The sequence below is a fragment of the Oncorhynchus tshawytscha genome, linkage group LG29, assembly GCF_018296145.1.
Source record: "Oncorhynchus tshawytscha isolate Ot180627B linkage group LG29, Otsh_v2.0, whole genome shotgun sequence".
Classification (NCBI taxonomy): Eukaryota; Metazoa; Chordata; class Actinopteri; order Salmoniformes; family Salmonidae; genus Oncorhynchus; species Oncorhynchus tshawytscha.
The window spans coordinates 29,146,335-29,161,924 of NC_056457.1; the positions used below are offsets into that span (position 1 = coordinate 29,146,335).

Below are 15,590 nucleotides of genomic sequence, written 5' to 3' on the forward strand. Positions count from 1 at the left end.
CTTTTAATCATTTTCAATCTTGCTTCAAAACAAATTGCATTGGCCACATACACATATTTAACAGATGTTGTTGCGGGTGTAGCGAAATGCTTTGTGTTCCTAGCTCCAACAGTGCCAGTGATTCCATGTCTATGTATATAGGGCACCTCCTAGTGATGACATCTCCTAGTGATGGCACCTCCTAGTGATGGCACCTCCTAGTGATGGCATCTCCTAGTGATGTCATCTCCTAGTGATGGCATCTCCTAGTGATGGCATCTCCTAGTGATGGCATCTCCTAGTGATGGCATCTCCTAGTGATGTCATCTCCTAGTGATGGCATCTCCTAGTGATGACTTCTATTTCCTTCTCTCTTCTAGCTCCAAACATTCCTTTCTCTTATCCCTCTTTACCTGTTCCCTTCTTAGGGTTTTCCTTCTCTCTTCTAGCTCCAAACATTCCTTTCTCTTATCCCATCTTTACCTGTTCCCTTCTTAGGGTTTTCCTTCTCTCTTCTAGCTCCAAACATTCCTTTCTCTTATCCCTCTTTACCTGTTCCCACTTAGGGATTTCCTTCTCTCTGATGGCACCTCCAAACATTCCTTTCTCTTATCCCTCTTTACCTGTTCCCTTCTTAGGGTTTTCCTTCTCTCTTCTAGCTCCAAACATTCCTTTCTCTTATCCCTCTTTACCTGTTCCCTTCTTAGGGTTTTCCTTCTCTCTTCTAGCTCCAAACATTCCTTTCTCTTATCCCTCTTTACCTGTTCCCTTCTTAGGGTTTTCCTTCTCTCTTCTAGCTCCAAACATTCCTTTCTCTTATCCCTCTTTACCTGTTCCCTTCTTAGGGTTTTCCTTCTCTCTTCTAGCTCCAAACATTCCTTTCTCTTATCCCTCTTTACCTGTTCCCTTCTTAGGGTTTTCCTTCTCTCTTCTAGCTCCAAACATTCCTTTCTCTTATCCCTCTTTACCTGTTCCCTTCTTAGGGTTTTCCTTCTCTCTTCTAGCTCCAAACATTCCTTTCTCTTATCCCTCTTTACCTGTTCCCTTCTTAGGGTTTTTTGGAAGAACACATTCCTCTATTGTCACATTCTCTCATTTTTTCCTACCTCTCTCCCCATTCATTTCTCTCTTTTCACACTTCAGGGTTTGGGGTTAAATGTGGAAGATTTTCAGTTGAATGCATTCAGTTGTACAACGGACTAGGTATCCCCCTTTCCATTTCCTCTCCTCCCCACCTCTCTGTCTTGGTCTGGTCTGACCACTGTCCGTTAAAAGACGTCTTCCAGCGATTATTGAACTTTTTACTGTTGAAAAAGTGATATCCCAAGTATAAATACAGTAAAGAACACACACTAAAGGGTCAAATAAATATGTTTTGAGCAAAATAGTGTATTTTTATACGCAACTGCAAACTTCACGGAGTTGGTCTGATGGGAATCCGTGATGTCACCCCCCCCCCCTGGACCACCATGTGTCTTTTTGTTAAAGTTAATCAGGTGTTTGGGAGATTGGATTAACGCTTTAAATATTCACTGACCTGTCTGTTATAACACTGTGGCTGGCTGACTTTAATATTGACAAGATGTTTTTTGATATATGTCCTAGCGGCCAAGGTATTGTCTCAGAGAGTCGTAGAGAAAAACAGATATGAAGAGGGCAGGGCAGAGGGCAAGAGGTAGAAAGAATTGGAAAGTTCATGGTAAGGACGGAGAAGGGACAGAGAGAGAGAGAGAAAGGGAGGCAGCGAGAGAGAGAGACACACACACACACACACACACACACACTTGTGGGTTTAGAGAGAGAGTATGAAATTGGAAACACACACACGCAGCTAATAATCCGTATTGTACTTGCAGTGTTTTTCCAATAACAGAGATTATAAACTGTTAGGCTCTAATTTTTCAGAGTAAATAACTCACGGACACTAGAGAAGCTGAACCAGGTTTAATTCTCCCCAAAGGGTGGACACAGCTGTATTCAGATAAAGACATGTTCCCACCACTACCAGTATATACAGTGGAGCAAGAAAGTATTTAGTCAGCCACCAATTGTGCAAGTTCTCCCACTTAAAAAGATGAGAGAGGCCTGTAATGTTCATCATAGGTACACCTCAACTATGACAGACAAAATAGAAAAATAAATCCAGAAAATCACATTGTATAATTTTTTATGAATTTATTTGCAAATTATGGTGGAAAATAAGTATTTAGTTGTATAATTAAGAACAGTATCTTGCAGGATTCAATAGTTGCAGTTGTAAGAGTTGTTGCCCTGTCTCTTTCTCTGTGATGTCATTCTAATGGGATCCATAAAGAACACAACCCTGTCTCTTTCTCTGTGATGTCATTCTAATGGGATCCATAAAGAACACAACCCTGTCTCTTTCTCTGTGATGTCATTCTAATGGGATCCATAAAGAACACAACCCTGTCTCTTTCTCTGTGATGTCATTCTAATGGGATCCATAAAGAACACAACCCTGTCTCTTTCTCTGTGATGTCATTCTAATGGGATCCATAAAGAACACAACCCTGTCCTCAAACATTTACATCAAAAGATGCAAAGTCATTCTAATGGGATCCAAAAGAACACAACCCTGTCTCTTTCTCTGTGATGTCATATGGGCAAAAACACAAAATATTCATGATGTCATTCTAATGGGATGAACACAACCCTGTCTCTTTCTCTGTGATGTCATTCTAATGGGATCATATTAAATATTTGTCTTGATCAAATAACATGGAGAACAAGCACTTTTTGTGCAGTATTAATTTACCATCCTTACAAACCACTTAATGTAAATTACTGTATTATACATAGGCTGGTCATCTAGGTCTGCATGGTGTATGCAACACCAGGGTTGTGGGTTCGATTCCCACAGGGGACCAGTATGAAACTGTTTGCACTCACTACTGCAAGTTGCTCTGGATAAGAGTTTCTAATAAAATGTAAAAGGAATTCATAAACCATTTCAGTTTTTACAAAGTACTTCAAGAAACTGGAAAACATATCAAGCAAGAATTTTTTATATTCCACAAGTATTATTAGATTAACTGTTTTGTACAGATAATTATCACTCGAGTTACAAATGATGGTAAACACTCAAATGCATTTAGTTAAAACATTTCCACAAAAGTGGTGCACTGGGCCTTTACTAGTCCTGTGTTAGCGGACTGATATACTCTTCAGCACGGGCAATTATTTTGTTGCAGCACCCGCAAACTACTTCCCGCAGCTATGCTCTGATGTGTTCTATGGGTCTGAGAAAGGCTACAGTACCATTCCCGTCAAGGTGTTTTCAGAGGGTAGAAGTAGGCATACGAAGAAAAAAAGCATTGGGGGGTGGAAACTAAATACCTCTGGTTTTTAAACCGCTGTAATTCTACCAACAAAGAGAAGGGGTCCGAGACTGTTTTAGCTGAACTGAAATGCGTTTTTAATCAAATACATTCGTTTTGGATTTTAAACCAGCGTGTTTTTTTTTCATGCAAGTGAGTAAACTTTCTGAGGGGCGGGTTTACTTTTTGCCCCAGTCTGTCTATTCGCGTCAAGCAGGCGTCACCACCCCATTTTTGGGGAGTTGGTGCGCTCCTTACCTCAAACTCAACTGGATGGAAATCCGTGGACACCAAAAGTCCCGAGTTATTTCTGGAGCTTTGTACTGGGTTGAAGGAGGATAAAAAAGCGGGGGGGGTGTTACTTTTCACCAATTGTCATGATAATTGTTGTCCATAGAGAAATAAGGAAAAATCCTGCTGTTATTTTCGCTGGATGGAACTCAGTAAAAAGGTTAGTAAAAGTAGCCTTCTCTCAAAACTTCACTGGCTTGGAGGAATCTCAAGCGGCGCCAACATGTATACGCAAGTGTGCATGTGGAACTTGGTTTTGTAGCCTTTTGTGACTTGTGGGGAAATGATACAGGTATTTTTTTGTCAGCTGATTTGATTTAATGGTAGTAAATTGGCAAGGGTAGGCTACTTGACCATTTGCGTCACTCTTGCTCTGTTGCAACCATCAATTCTATAATTGCTACAGATAAGAACCGATCTTGCTTTAGCCCCCCTACCCTACGTTTTAGGGGGAAATTGACTTCATTACCTACGATCAAAGTTGAAAAGTCTGTCTTGACCTGCTTACAACGTTGACATCACCTCAGCCAAGTCTCATAGACAAGACGTAGCATAGTAAACGTAAATCCGGGATGCTGAAACTAGTATGATATGGTTACATAAGACAGAAGGTTATTTAAAGAGACATTTAAAAAATAATAATTCAATGTTATGTTAATCATCTCCAGTACCACCCCAACATTAACGTATGTAAAAATGTCACGTTGCTATGTTTTGTAGTAAAAAAAGAGAGGAAGATACGTTTTACCAATGACATTGGTTAAAATCACAATGCACACCAATTATCAGGAGATGTTGCCTCCTAATTGTCTATTTATTGGTGGATGTCATTGGAAACATTTATCTTTTTTAATACAACACAAACTTGCAATTTTCCAATTTAATACAAATAAAAAAACAAATATCATGTTTGCATAAGTATTCAGACCCTTTACTCACTACTTTGTTGAAGCACCTTTGGCAGCGATTACATCCTTGAGTCTTCTTGGGTATGACACTACAAGCTTGGCACACCTGTATTTGGGGAGTTTCTTCCATTTTTTCCCTGTAGCTCCTCTCAAGCTCTGCCAGGTTGAATGGGGAGCGTCGATGCACAGCTATTTTCAGGTCTCAAGTGATGTTCTGATCGGGTTTAAGTCCGGACTCTGGCTGGGGCATGCAGAGACTTGTCATGAAGCCGCTCCTGCTTGGTCTTAGCTGTGTGATTAGGGTCGTTGTCCTGTTGGAAGGTGAACCTTGACCCCAATCTGAGGTCCTGAGAGCTCTGGAGCACTTTTTCATCAAGGATCTCTGATACATAGTTTCTGGTGACATTTTGTGACGTTTTTGTTCGTTTCGGACTTCGTAACGTTTTTTTTCCCCGGCTGTTCAGACACATTTTTTTCATGGAGGCTGGTAGCTGAAGTCTACGCCCATTTGTCAGTGATTCGTCAACAGTAGGAACTCTTATTTTAATAAAATATGGGGGTGAAAGGGTGTTGCACATGTCACCATTAAGATCCACACTATGAGGAGAGTTAATATCCACACTACGAGGAGAGTTAATATCCACACTACGAGGAGAGTTAATATCCACACTACGAGGAGAGTTAATATCCACACTACGAGGAGAGTTAATATCCACACTACGAGGAGAGTTAATATCCACACTACGAGGAGAGTTAATATCCACACTACGAGGAGAGTTAATATCCACACTACGAGGAGAGTTAATATAAAGTCCCTCTTAATTCACCTGCACATTCATTTCTTTGTTGTTCTGTTTCCATACAATCCATTATGTACAATTACACTAAATATTATTTGAATAATGCAAGTTTTTAAATCCCTGCTGTCTTTAAAATGACATTCAGGAGCTAAAGGTTTTCAATAGTTGTTTTTAATTAATACAAAAATATATACATTGGAATATATTGGAATGGTATATAAATATAATATGGGGAAACTGGCCCCCAGGTGGCAGTTTCCCCTAGTAGGGGATGGAGTGAGTTGCCCCCAACACACTCATCCAACATATTACTACTTTACTCTAAAATGATCTACATTTTTCTCTCTAAACAAGTGGATTATTTAAGACTTAAAAAATAATACATATATATATATATATATATAAATCTGGCAACATCTTGTGATTTTAATGTAAATTACAGGGAGGGGGCTAGTTGCCCCCTAGTACACTAACGGTGCTCCTATGAACAGTCTAATAATGAATTTAACCTTAAGATGCTTTTGGGGAAACCGGGCTTAGTTCAGTTCACAGAGAGACAACGTGATTTCACATGATAAGACAACTGCCTGCGGTCATAGAAGGTAGAACTGAAGTAAACCAAAGGAAGTCTGTCTTTCATCGGCTTTAGCTCTGCTCTGGGACTCTGTTATTTATTCAGACAGGGGCTTTGATTTAAGATGGCAAGATTAGCCACGTTACTGTATTTGTTTTATAAAAGAGAGAGAGGACATTTAATTGAAAGCAGCAGCATTTGTCAGCTGACATGGCAATGTTACGGATACTTAACGTAAACTCACTTCCCTCCTTCCTCCCATCCTACCTTAGTCTATAGTAGACGTATTCATTTAAAGGTGTCCGCATGCCTCCCATCCTACCTTAGTCTATAGTAGACGTATTCAGTTAAAGGTGTCCGCATGCCTCCCATCCTACGTTAGTCTATAGTAGACGTATTCATTTAAAGGTGTCCGCATGCCTCCCATCCTACCTTAGTCTATAGTAGACGTATTCATTTAAAGGTGTCCGCATGCCTCTCATCCTACCTTAGTCTATAGTAGACGTATTCATTTAAAGGTGTCCGCATGCCTCCCATCCTACCTTAGTCTATAGTAGACGTATTCATTTAAAGGTGTCCGCATGCCTCCCATCCTACCTTCTACTATAGTAGACGTATTCATTTAAAGGTGTCCGCATGCCTCCCATCCTACCTTCTACTATAGTAGACGTATTCATTTAAAGGTGTCCACATGCCTCTCATCCTACCTTAGTCTATAGTAGACGTATTCATTTAAAGGTGTCCACATGCCTCCCATCCTACCTTAGTCTATAGTAGACGTATTCATTTAAAGGTGTCCGCATGCCTCCCATCCTACCTGCTACTATAGTAGACGTATTCATTTAAAGGTGTCCGCATGCCTCCCATCCTACCTTAGTCTATAGTAGACGTATTCATTTAAAGGTGTCCGCATGCCTCCCATCCTACCTTAGTCTATAGTAGACGTATTCATTTAAAGGTGTCCGCATGCCTCCCATCCTACCTTAGTCTATAGTAGACGTATTCATTTAAAGGTGTCCGCATGCCTCCCATCCTACCTTAGTCTATAGTAGACATATTCATTTAAATGTGTCCGCATGCCTCTCATCCTACCTTCTACTATAGTAGACGTATTCATTTAAAGGTGTCCGCATGCCTCCCATCCTACCTTAGTCTATAGTAGACGTATTCATTTAAAGGTGTCCGCATGCCTCCCATCCTACCTTCTACTATAGTAGACGTATTCATTTAAAGGTGTCCGCATGCCTCTCATCCTACCTTAGTCTATAGTAGACATATTCATTTAAAGGTGTCCGCATGCCTCCCATCCTACCTTAGTCTATAGTAGACGTATTCATTTAAAGGTGTCTGCATGCCTCCCATCCTACCTTCTACTATAGTAGACGTATTCATTTAAAGGTGTCCGCATGCCTCTCATCCTACCTTAGTCTATAGTAGACGTATTCATTTAAAGGTGTCCGCATGCCTCCCATCCTACCTTAGTCTATAGTAGACGTATTCATTTAAAGGTGTCCACATGCCTCCCATCCTACCTTAGTCTATAGTAGACGTATTCATTTAAAGGTGTCCGCATGCCTCCCATCCTACCTTAGTCTATAGTAGACGTATTCATTTAAAGGTGTCCGCATGCCTCCCATCCTACCTTCTACTATAGTAGACGTATTCATTTAAAGGTGTCCGCATGCCTCCCATCCTACCTTCTACTATAGTAGACGTATTCATTTAAAGGTGTCCGCATGCCTCTCATCCTACCTTAGTCTATACTAGACATATTCATTTAAAGGTGTCCGCATGCCTCCCATCCTACCTTAGTCTATAGTAGACGTATTCATTTAAAGGTATCTGCATGCCTCCCATCCTACCTTCTACTATAGTAGACGTATTCATTTAAAGGTGTCCATGCCTCTCATCCTACCTTAGTCTATAGTAGACGTATTCATTTAAAGGTGTCCGCATGCCTCCCATCCTACCTTAGTCTATAGTAGACGTATTCATTTAAAGGTGTCCGCATGCCTCCCATCCTACCTTAGTCTATAGTAGACGTATTCATTTAAAGGTGTCCACATGCCTCCCATCCTACCTTAGTCTATAGTAGACGTATTCATTTAAAGGTGTCCGCATGCCTCCCATCCTACCTTAGTCTATAGTAGACGTATTCATTTAAAGGTGTCCGCATGCCTCCCATCCTACCTTCTACTATAGTAGACGTATTCATTTAAAGGTGTCTGCATGCCTCCCATCCTACCTTCTACTATAGTAGACGTATTCATTTAAAGGTGTCCGCATGCCTCCCACCCTACCTTAGTCTATAGTAGACGTATTCATTTAAAGGTGTCCGCATGCCTCCCATCCTACCTTAGTCTATAGTAGACGTATTCATTTAAAGGTGTCCGCATGCCTCCCATCCTACGTTAGTCTATAGTAGACGTATTCATTTAAAGGTGTCCACATGCCTCCCATCCTACCTTAGTCTATAGTAGACGTATTCATTTAAAGGTGTCCGCATGCCTCTCATCCTACCTTCTACTATAGTAGACGTATTCATTTAAAGGTGTCCGCATGCCTCTCATCCTACCTTAGTCTATAGTAGACGTATTCATTTAATGGTGTCCGCATGCCTCCCATCCTACCTTAGTCTATAGTAGACGTATTCATTTAAAGGTGTCCGCATGCCTCTCATCCTACCTTCTACTATAGTAGACGTATTCATTTAAAGGTGTCCGCATGCCTCTCATCCTACCTTAGTCTATAGTAGACGTATTCATTTAATGGTGTCCGCATGCCTCCCATCCTACCTTAGTCTATAGTAGACGTATTCATTTAAAGGTGTCCGCATGCCTCCCATCCTACCTTCTACTATAGTAGACGTATTCATTTAAAGGTGTCCGCATGCCTCTCATCCTACCTTAGTCTATAGTAGACGTATTCATTTAAAGGTGTCTGCATGCCTCCCATCCTACCTTCTACTATAGTAGACGTATTCATTTAAAGGTGTCCGCATGCCTCCCATCCTACCTTAGTCTATAGTAGACGTATTCATTTAAAGGTGTCCGCATGCCTCCCATCCTACCTTAGTCTATAGTAGACGTATTCATTTAAAGGTGTCCGCATGCCTCCCATCCTACCTTAGTCTATAGTAGACGTATTCATTTAAAGGTGTCCGCATGCCTCCCATCCTACCTTCTACTATAGTAGACGTATTCATTTAAAGGTGTCCGCATGCCTCCCATCCTACCTTAGTCTATAGTAGACGTATTCATTTAAAGGTGTCCGCATGCCTCCCATCCTACATTAGTCTATAGTAGACGTATTCATTTAAAGGTGTCCGCATGCCTCCCATCCTACCTTCTACTATAGTAGACGTATTCATTTAAAGGTGTCCGCATGCCTCCCATCCTACCTTAGTCTATAGTAGACGTATTCATTTAAAGGTGTCCGCATGCCTCCCATCCTACCTTAGTCTATAGTAGACGTATTCATTTAAAGGTGTCCGCATGCCTCCCATCCAAAATTGTTCAGAAGTTTTGGTACATATTTTATGACAACGTTTTGTGACATTTTTGTTAGTTTTGGACTTGTTTTTTCCCCCGGCTGTTCGGGCGCAAATTTTTTTTCAGGAAGCCAAAGTTGGTAGCTGAAGTCTATGTCCCTTTGTCAGTGATTGGTCAACAGTAGGGATTATTCAATAAAGCGAGTGATTACTTGTTTTCATGCAAATTCTTTCATTGAGAAATACTGCACCAAAAATCTTAGTAAAATTGCGCCAATAAGATCTCCTCAGCAAACAAGTCAAAATTAATGACAGATCTCTTGAGTTATGGAAGATATTAATTCTGACTATTTTGAAGAAGTGTATACTGGCTATGGCATCTCAAAATGGACAAACTGTACTATTGCCCCCCCCCCACCCCTGTTTTTTTCAAGTGAAGGTCTCTTTGGCAAATCACAGAAGTGGAATGTAGTAGCTGAACAGAGGCTATCGATTTAGATCAACCAGAATAAACTGGTACCAGACTTCTTCTTCACTGGCATCTGTATGATCAAAGTGTGTGCGGTTATCGTTGTAGCTGGGGGATAGCTGTAAAAAAAATGAAATGTCCTGTAGCCCAGATTGTGTGTTTGTGTTGTCTAGGGGGAGGGAGGAAATTAGAAAGTAGTTTAAACAAATAAGGGCAGCAGTTGTATAACACTGGCAGACTGTTGAAAGTCAGGGAATTAGAGTTTAAGAAAAGGCTGCTGTTACACACACACAAGACGTTTATTCTTTCAGTGAAATACTGAACCGTTCTGTATTTTATCTAACGGGTGCACCCATCAGTCTAAATATTCCTGTTACATTGCACAACCTTCAATGTTATGTCATAATTACGTAAAATTCTGGCAAATTAGTTCACAACGAACCAGGCAGCCCAAACTGTTGCATATACCCTGACTCTGCGTGCAATGAACGCAAGAGAAGTGACACAATTTAACCTGGTTAATATTGCCTGTTAACCTGGATTTCTTTTAGCTATATATGCAGGTTTAAAAAATATATACTTCTGTGTATTGATTTTAAGAAAGGGATTGATGTTCATGGTTAGGTACATTGGAGCAACGAAAGTCCTTTTTTGCGAATATGCACCGCATCGATTATATGCAACGCAGGACACGCTAGATAAACTAGAAATATCATCAACCATGTGTAGTTATAACTAGTGATTATGATTAAGTTTAATGCTAGCTAGCAACTTACCTTGGCTTCTTACTGCATTCGCGAAACTGGCGGGCTCCTCGTGAGGCAGGTGGTTAGAGCGTTGGACTAGTTAACCGTAAGGTTGTAAGATAGAATCCCTGAGCTGACAAGGTAAAAATCTGTCGTTCTGCCCCTGAACAAGGCAGTTAACCCACCGTTCCTAGGCCGTCATTGAAAATAAGAATGTGTTCTTAACTGACAAAATTACTGATTTTCCGATTGTTATAAAAACATGAAATCGGCCCTAAATAATCGGCCGTTCCGATGAATCGGTCGACCTCTAGTCTCTGGTATCAGTAACAGACAGCTGGATGGAACAGTTTGGTCGTTGTTTTTCTCCAGAGATGAGTCGTTTGCCAGGGATCCCTAACCTGCAACCTCAATGCTATAAGAATCAGACTAGTTTAATCCTGACTGAGCAGTGCAGCAGATGAACAGACCTGACTGTGTGGTTGACTGAGCAGTGCAGCAGATGAACAGACCTGACTGTGTGGTTGACTGAGCAGTGCAGCAGATGAACAGACCTGACTGTGTGGTTGACTGAGCAGTGCAGCAGATGAACAGACCTGACTGTGTGGTTGACTGAGCAGTGCAGCAGATGAACAGACCTGACTGTGTGGTTGACTGAGCAGTGCAGCAGATGAACAGGATATAGGTTGTAATACAGACAACTGGGAGGACAAATACAGACTGTCTTGTCTGTTTGAATTGCATCTCATTTAGCTTGTGTTATATCTGACTGTGTGTTTTCTCTCCAGGTTACGCTCTGAGTCTGGGTAAATCCTGCTTCTTGCGCTTCAACCATCCAGAGGAGGCCAGCCGTATGAACAGCATGCTGCCTCTGAAGACCCCTGTCTCACCCCTGGGCTACAGCACAGGTAACATACACGCCCCTACCCTCTATCACCTCTGACCTCCCCTTGACCCCAATCCTCGCTTCTACTTTGTTCACTCCGCTCCCTCCCCCATAGATCCCATCAGCCCATAGTCCCTCAAATGTAATATGACTTCCTCTCTTCCACTGAGGATACAGTTAGGAAGTGGAGGTGGAACCCATCCTGACAGTTGTGTGTGAATGAGACGTGTTCATGTGTGACGAAGGCATTCTTGCATCCCTAATATATGCGATATCTTCATAGAGGGGTCTCTGAAGAGCCACAAGGTTAGAAACACAGAAGGGATGCTTTATTGTAGGGTGTAAAACTGTCTGTTACACCCCACAAACCTAAAACACACTTCTCTAGACCAAGGCTGGTGGAATGTTCTTCAGAACTGCCGATCGCTGTCGTCATGGTGATGCAGCTGTGTTCCGCTGTAACCATGGTGATTGATCAATCAATCAAATGTATTTATAAAGCCCTTCTTACATCAGCTGATGTCACAAAGTGCTGTACAGAAACCCAGCCTAAAACCCCAAACAGCAAGCAATGCAGGTGTAGAAGCACGGTGGCTAGGAAAAACTCCCTAGAAAGGCCAGAACCTAGGAAGAAACCTAGAGAGGAACCAGGCTCTGAGGGGTGGCCAGTCCTCTTCTGGCTGTGCCGGGTGGAGAGGAACCAGGCTCTGAGGGGTGGCAAGTCCTCTTCTGGCTGTGCCGGGTGGAGAGGAACCAGGCTCTGAGGGGTGGCAAGTCCTCTTCTGGCTGTGCCAGGTGGAGATTATAACAGATCATGACCAAGATGTTCAAATGTTCACAGCTGACCAGCAGGGTCAAATAATAATCACATTGGTTGTCGTGGGTGCAACAGGTCAGCACCTCAGGAGTAAATGTTAGTTGGCTTTTCATAGCCGATCATTCATAGTATCTCTACCGCCCCTGCAGTCTCTAGAGAGTTGAAAACAGCAGGTCTGGGACAGGTAGCACGTCCGGTGAACAGGTCAGGGTTCCATAGCCGCAGGCAGAACAGTTGGAACTGGAGCAGCAGCATGGCCAGGTGGACTGGGGACAGCAAGGAGTCATCAGGCCAGGTAGTCCTGAGGCATGGTCCTAGGGCTCAGATCATCCAAGAGAAAGAGAGGGAGAGATTTAGAGAGAGCATTTGATCACGGTATGTGTGTGATTCTGGCGTACATCAGTGCTGTTCGCTTGCTGTCTCTGCAGTTAGGCAACAGGAATGTACACACACAAACATACATCTGTATAGGGATCTCTCTCACACATGCACACACACACACAAACACACAATCAGATATAACACAAACTAAATGAGATGTTTCTGAGAGCTTGGTGAGAGTGTGGTTGTCTTATGGTTATTTTTCACACAAATCAAATTGAATACAACCATGTGCTGTAGACATTACAGTGAAATGCTGACTTACATTAACCAACCATGTGTTGTAGACATTACAGTGAAATGCTGACTTACATTAACCAACAATGTGCTGTAGACATTACAGTGAAATGCTGACTTACATTAACCAACAATGCAGTTTAAAAAGATATGGAATAAGAAATGAAAGGAACAAGGAAGTAAAAAGCAGAAGTTAAATAAAAATGGCGAGACTATATACAGGGGGTACCGGTCAATGTGGAGGCTATATACAGGGGGTACCGGTCAATGTGGAGGCTATATACAGAGGGTACCGGTCAATGTGGAGCCTGTATACAGGGGGTACCGGTCAATGTGGAGGCTATATACAGGGGGGTACCGGTACAGAGTCAATGTGCGGGGGCACCAGTTTTGTCATGCCCTCTTCACAACTATCTTGGCGTGTTTGGACCATGTTAGTTTGTTGGTGATGTGGACACCAAGGAACTTGAAGCTTTCAACCTGCTCCACTACAGCCCGTCGATGAGAATGTGGGCATGCTTGGTCTGCCTTTTCCTGTAGTCCACAATCATCTCCTTTGTCTTGATCATGTTGAGGGAGAGGTTGTTGTCCCGGCACCACATGGCCAAGTCTCTGACCTTCTCCCTATAAGCTGTCTCATCGTTGTCGGTGATCAGGCCTACCACGGTTGTCATCGGCAAACTTAATGATGGCGTTGAAGTCATGCCTGGCTATATAGTCATGAGTGAACAGGGAGTACATGAGGAGACTGAGCACACACCCCTGATGGTCCCCTGTGTTAAGGATAAGCATGGTGTTATCTATCCTTACCACCTGGGGGTGACCCGTCAGGAAGTCCAGGATCCAGTTGCAGAGGGTTCCAGGGTCCTTAGCTTAGTGATGAGCTTTGCGGGCACTATAGTGTTGAATGCTGAGTTGTAGTCAATGAACAGCATTTTCACATAGGTGTTATTTTTGTACAGGTTGGAAAAGGCAGTGTGGAGTGCAATAGAGACTGCATCATCTGTGGATCTGTTCGGGCAGTGTGCAAATTGGAGTGGGTCTAGGGTTTCTGGGATAATGGTGTTGATGTGACCCATGATCAGCCTTTCAAAGCACTTCTTGGCTACAGAAATGAGTGCTACGGGTCGGTAGTCATTTAGGCAGGTTACCTTAGTTTTCTTGGGCACAGGGACTATGGTGGTCTGCTTGAAACATGTTGGCATTACAGACTCGGACAGGGAGAGGTTGAAAATGTCAGTGAAGACACTTGCCAGTTGGTCAACACATGCTCGCAGCACACGTCCTCGTAATCCATCTGGCCCTGCGGCATTGTGAATGTTGACATGTTTAAAGGTCTTACTCACATCGACTGTGGATAGCGTGATCACACAGTCGTCCGGAACAGCTGGTGCTCTCATGCATGTTCTATTATTATTTGACTCGAAGCGAGCATTTAATTAAAAAAAATATACATTTCACCTTTTATTTAATCAGGTAGGCTAGTTGAGGACAACTTCTCATTTGCAACTGCGACTTGGCCAAGATAAAGCAAAGCAGTTCGGCACATACAACAACACAGTTACACATGGAATAAACTAACATACAGTCAATAATACAGTAGACAAAATCTATATACAGCATGTGCAAATGAGGTATGTTAAGGGAGGTAAGGCAATAAATAGGCCATGGTGGCAAAGTAATTACAATATAGCAATTAAACACTGGAATGGTAGGATGTGCAGAAGATGGATGTGCAAGTAGAGATACTGGAGTGCAAAGGAGCAAGATAAATAAATACAGTATGGGGATGAGGTAGTTGGATGGGCTATTTACAGATGGGCTATGTACAGGTGCAGTGATCGCTGAGCTGCTCTGACAGCTGGTGCTTAAAGCTAGTGAGGGAGGTAAGAGTCTCCAGCTTCAGAGATTTTTGCAGTTCGTTCCAGTCATTGGCAGCAGAGCACTGGAAGGAGAGGCAGCCAAAGGAAGAATTGGCTTTGGGGGTGACCAGTGAGATAAACCTGCTGGAATGCGTGCTACAGGTGGGTGCTGCTATGGTGACCAGTGAGCTGAGATAAGGCAGGGCTTTACCTAGCAGAGACTTGTAGATGATCTGGAGCCAGTGGGTTTGGCAACGAGTATGAAGCGAGGGACAGCCAATGAGATTATACAGGTCGCAGTGGTGGGTAGTATATGGCGCTTTGGTGACAAAACGGATGGCACTATGATAGACTGCATCCAATTTGTTGAGTAGAGTGTTGGAGGCTATTTTGTAAATGACATCGCCAAAGTCGAGGATCGGTAGGATGGTCAGTTTTAGGGTGTGTTTGGCTGCATGTGTGAAGGATGCTTTTTTGCAAAATAGGAAGCCGATTCTAGATTTAATTTTGGATTGGAGATGTTTAATGTGAGTCTGAAAGGAGAGTTTACAGTCTAACCAGAGACTTAGGTATTTGTAGTTGTCCACATATTCTAAGTCCGAACCGTCCAGAGTAGTGATGCTGGACGGGTGGGCAGGTGCCGGCAGCAATCGGTTGAACAGCATCCATTTGAGTTTTACTTGCATTTAAGAGCAGTTGGAGGCCACAGAAGGAGAGTTGTATGGCATTGAAGCTCATCTGAAAGTTAGTTAACACGGTGTCCAACGAAGGGCCAGAGGTATACAGAATGCTGTCGTCTGCGTAGAGGTGGA

At 42.6% G+C, this 15,590-nt stretch overlaps 1 protein-coding gene across 2 annotated transcripts in view; it reads left to right on the forward strand.

The window, feature by feature from the left end:
- The first annotated feature begins 3,235 nt into the window (after nt 1–3,235).
- The window catches only part of LOC112237231 (pleckstrin homology-like domain family B member 2), a 105,732-nt gene continuing 93,377 nt past the window's right edge, over nt 3,236–15,590 (forward strand). For both annotated transcript variants that reach the window (XR_006080278.1, XM_042308582.1), the window contains exons 1-2: nt 3,236–3,768; nt 11,384–11,503. Coding sequence is in view for 1 of the 2 variants with exons in the window: in XM_042308582.1 (XP_042164516.1) it covers nt 11,449–11,503 (55 nt within the window). In the remaining variant the exon portion in view is untranslated. The remainder of the gene's footprint in view (nt 3,769–11,383; nt 11,504–15,590) is intronic.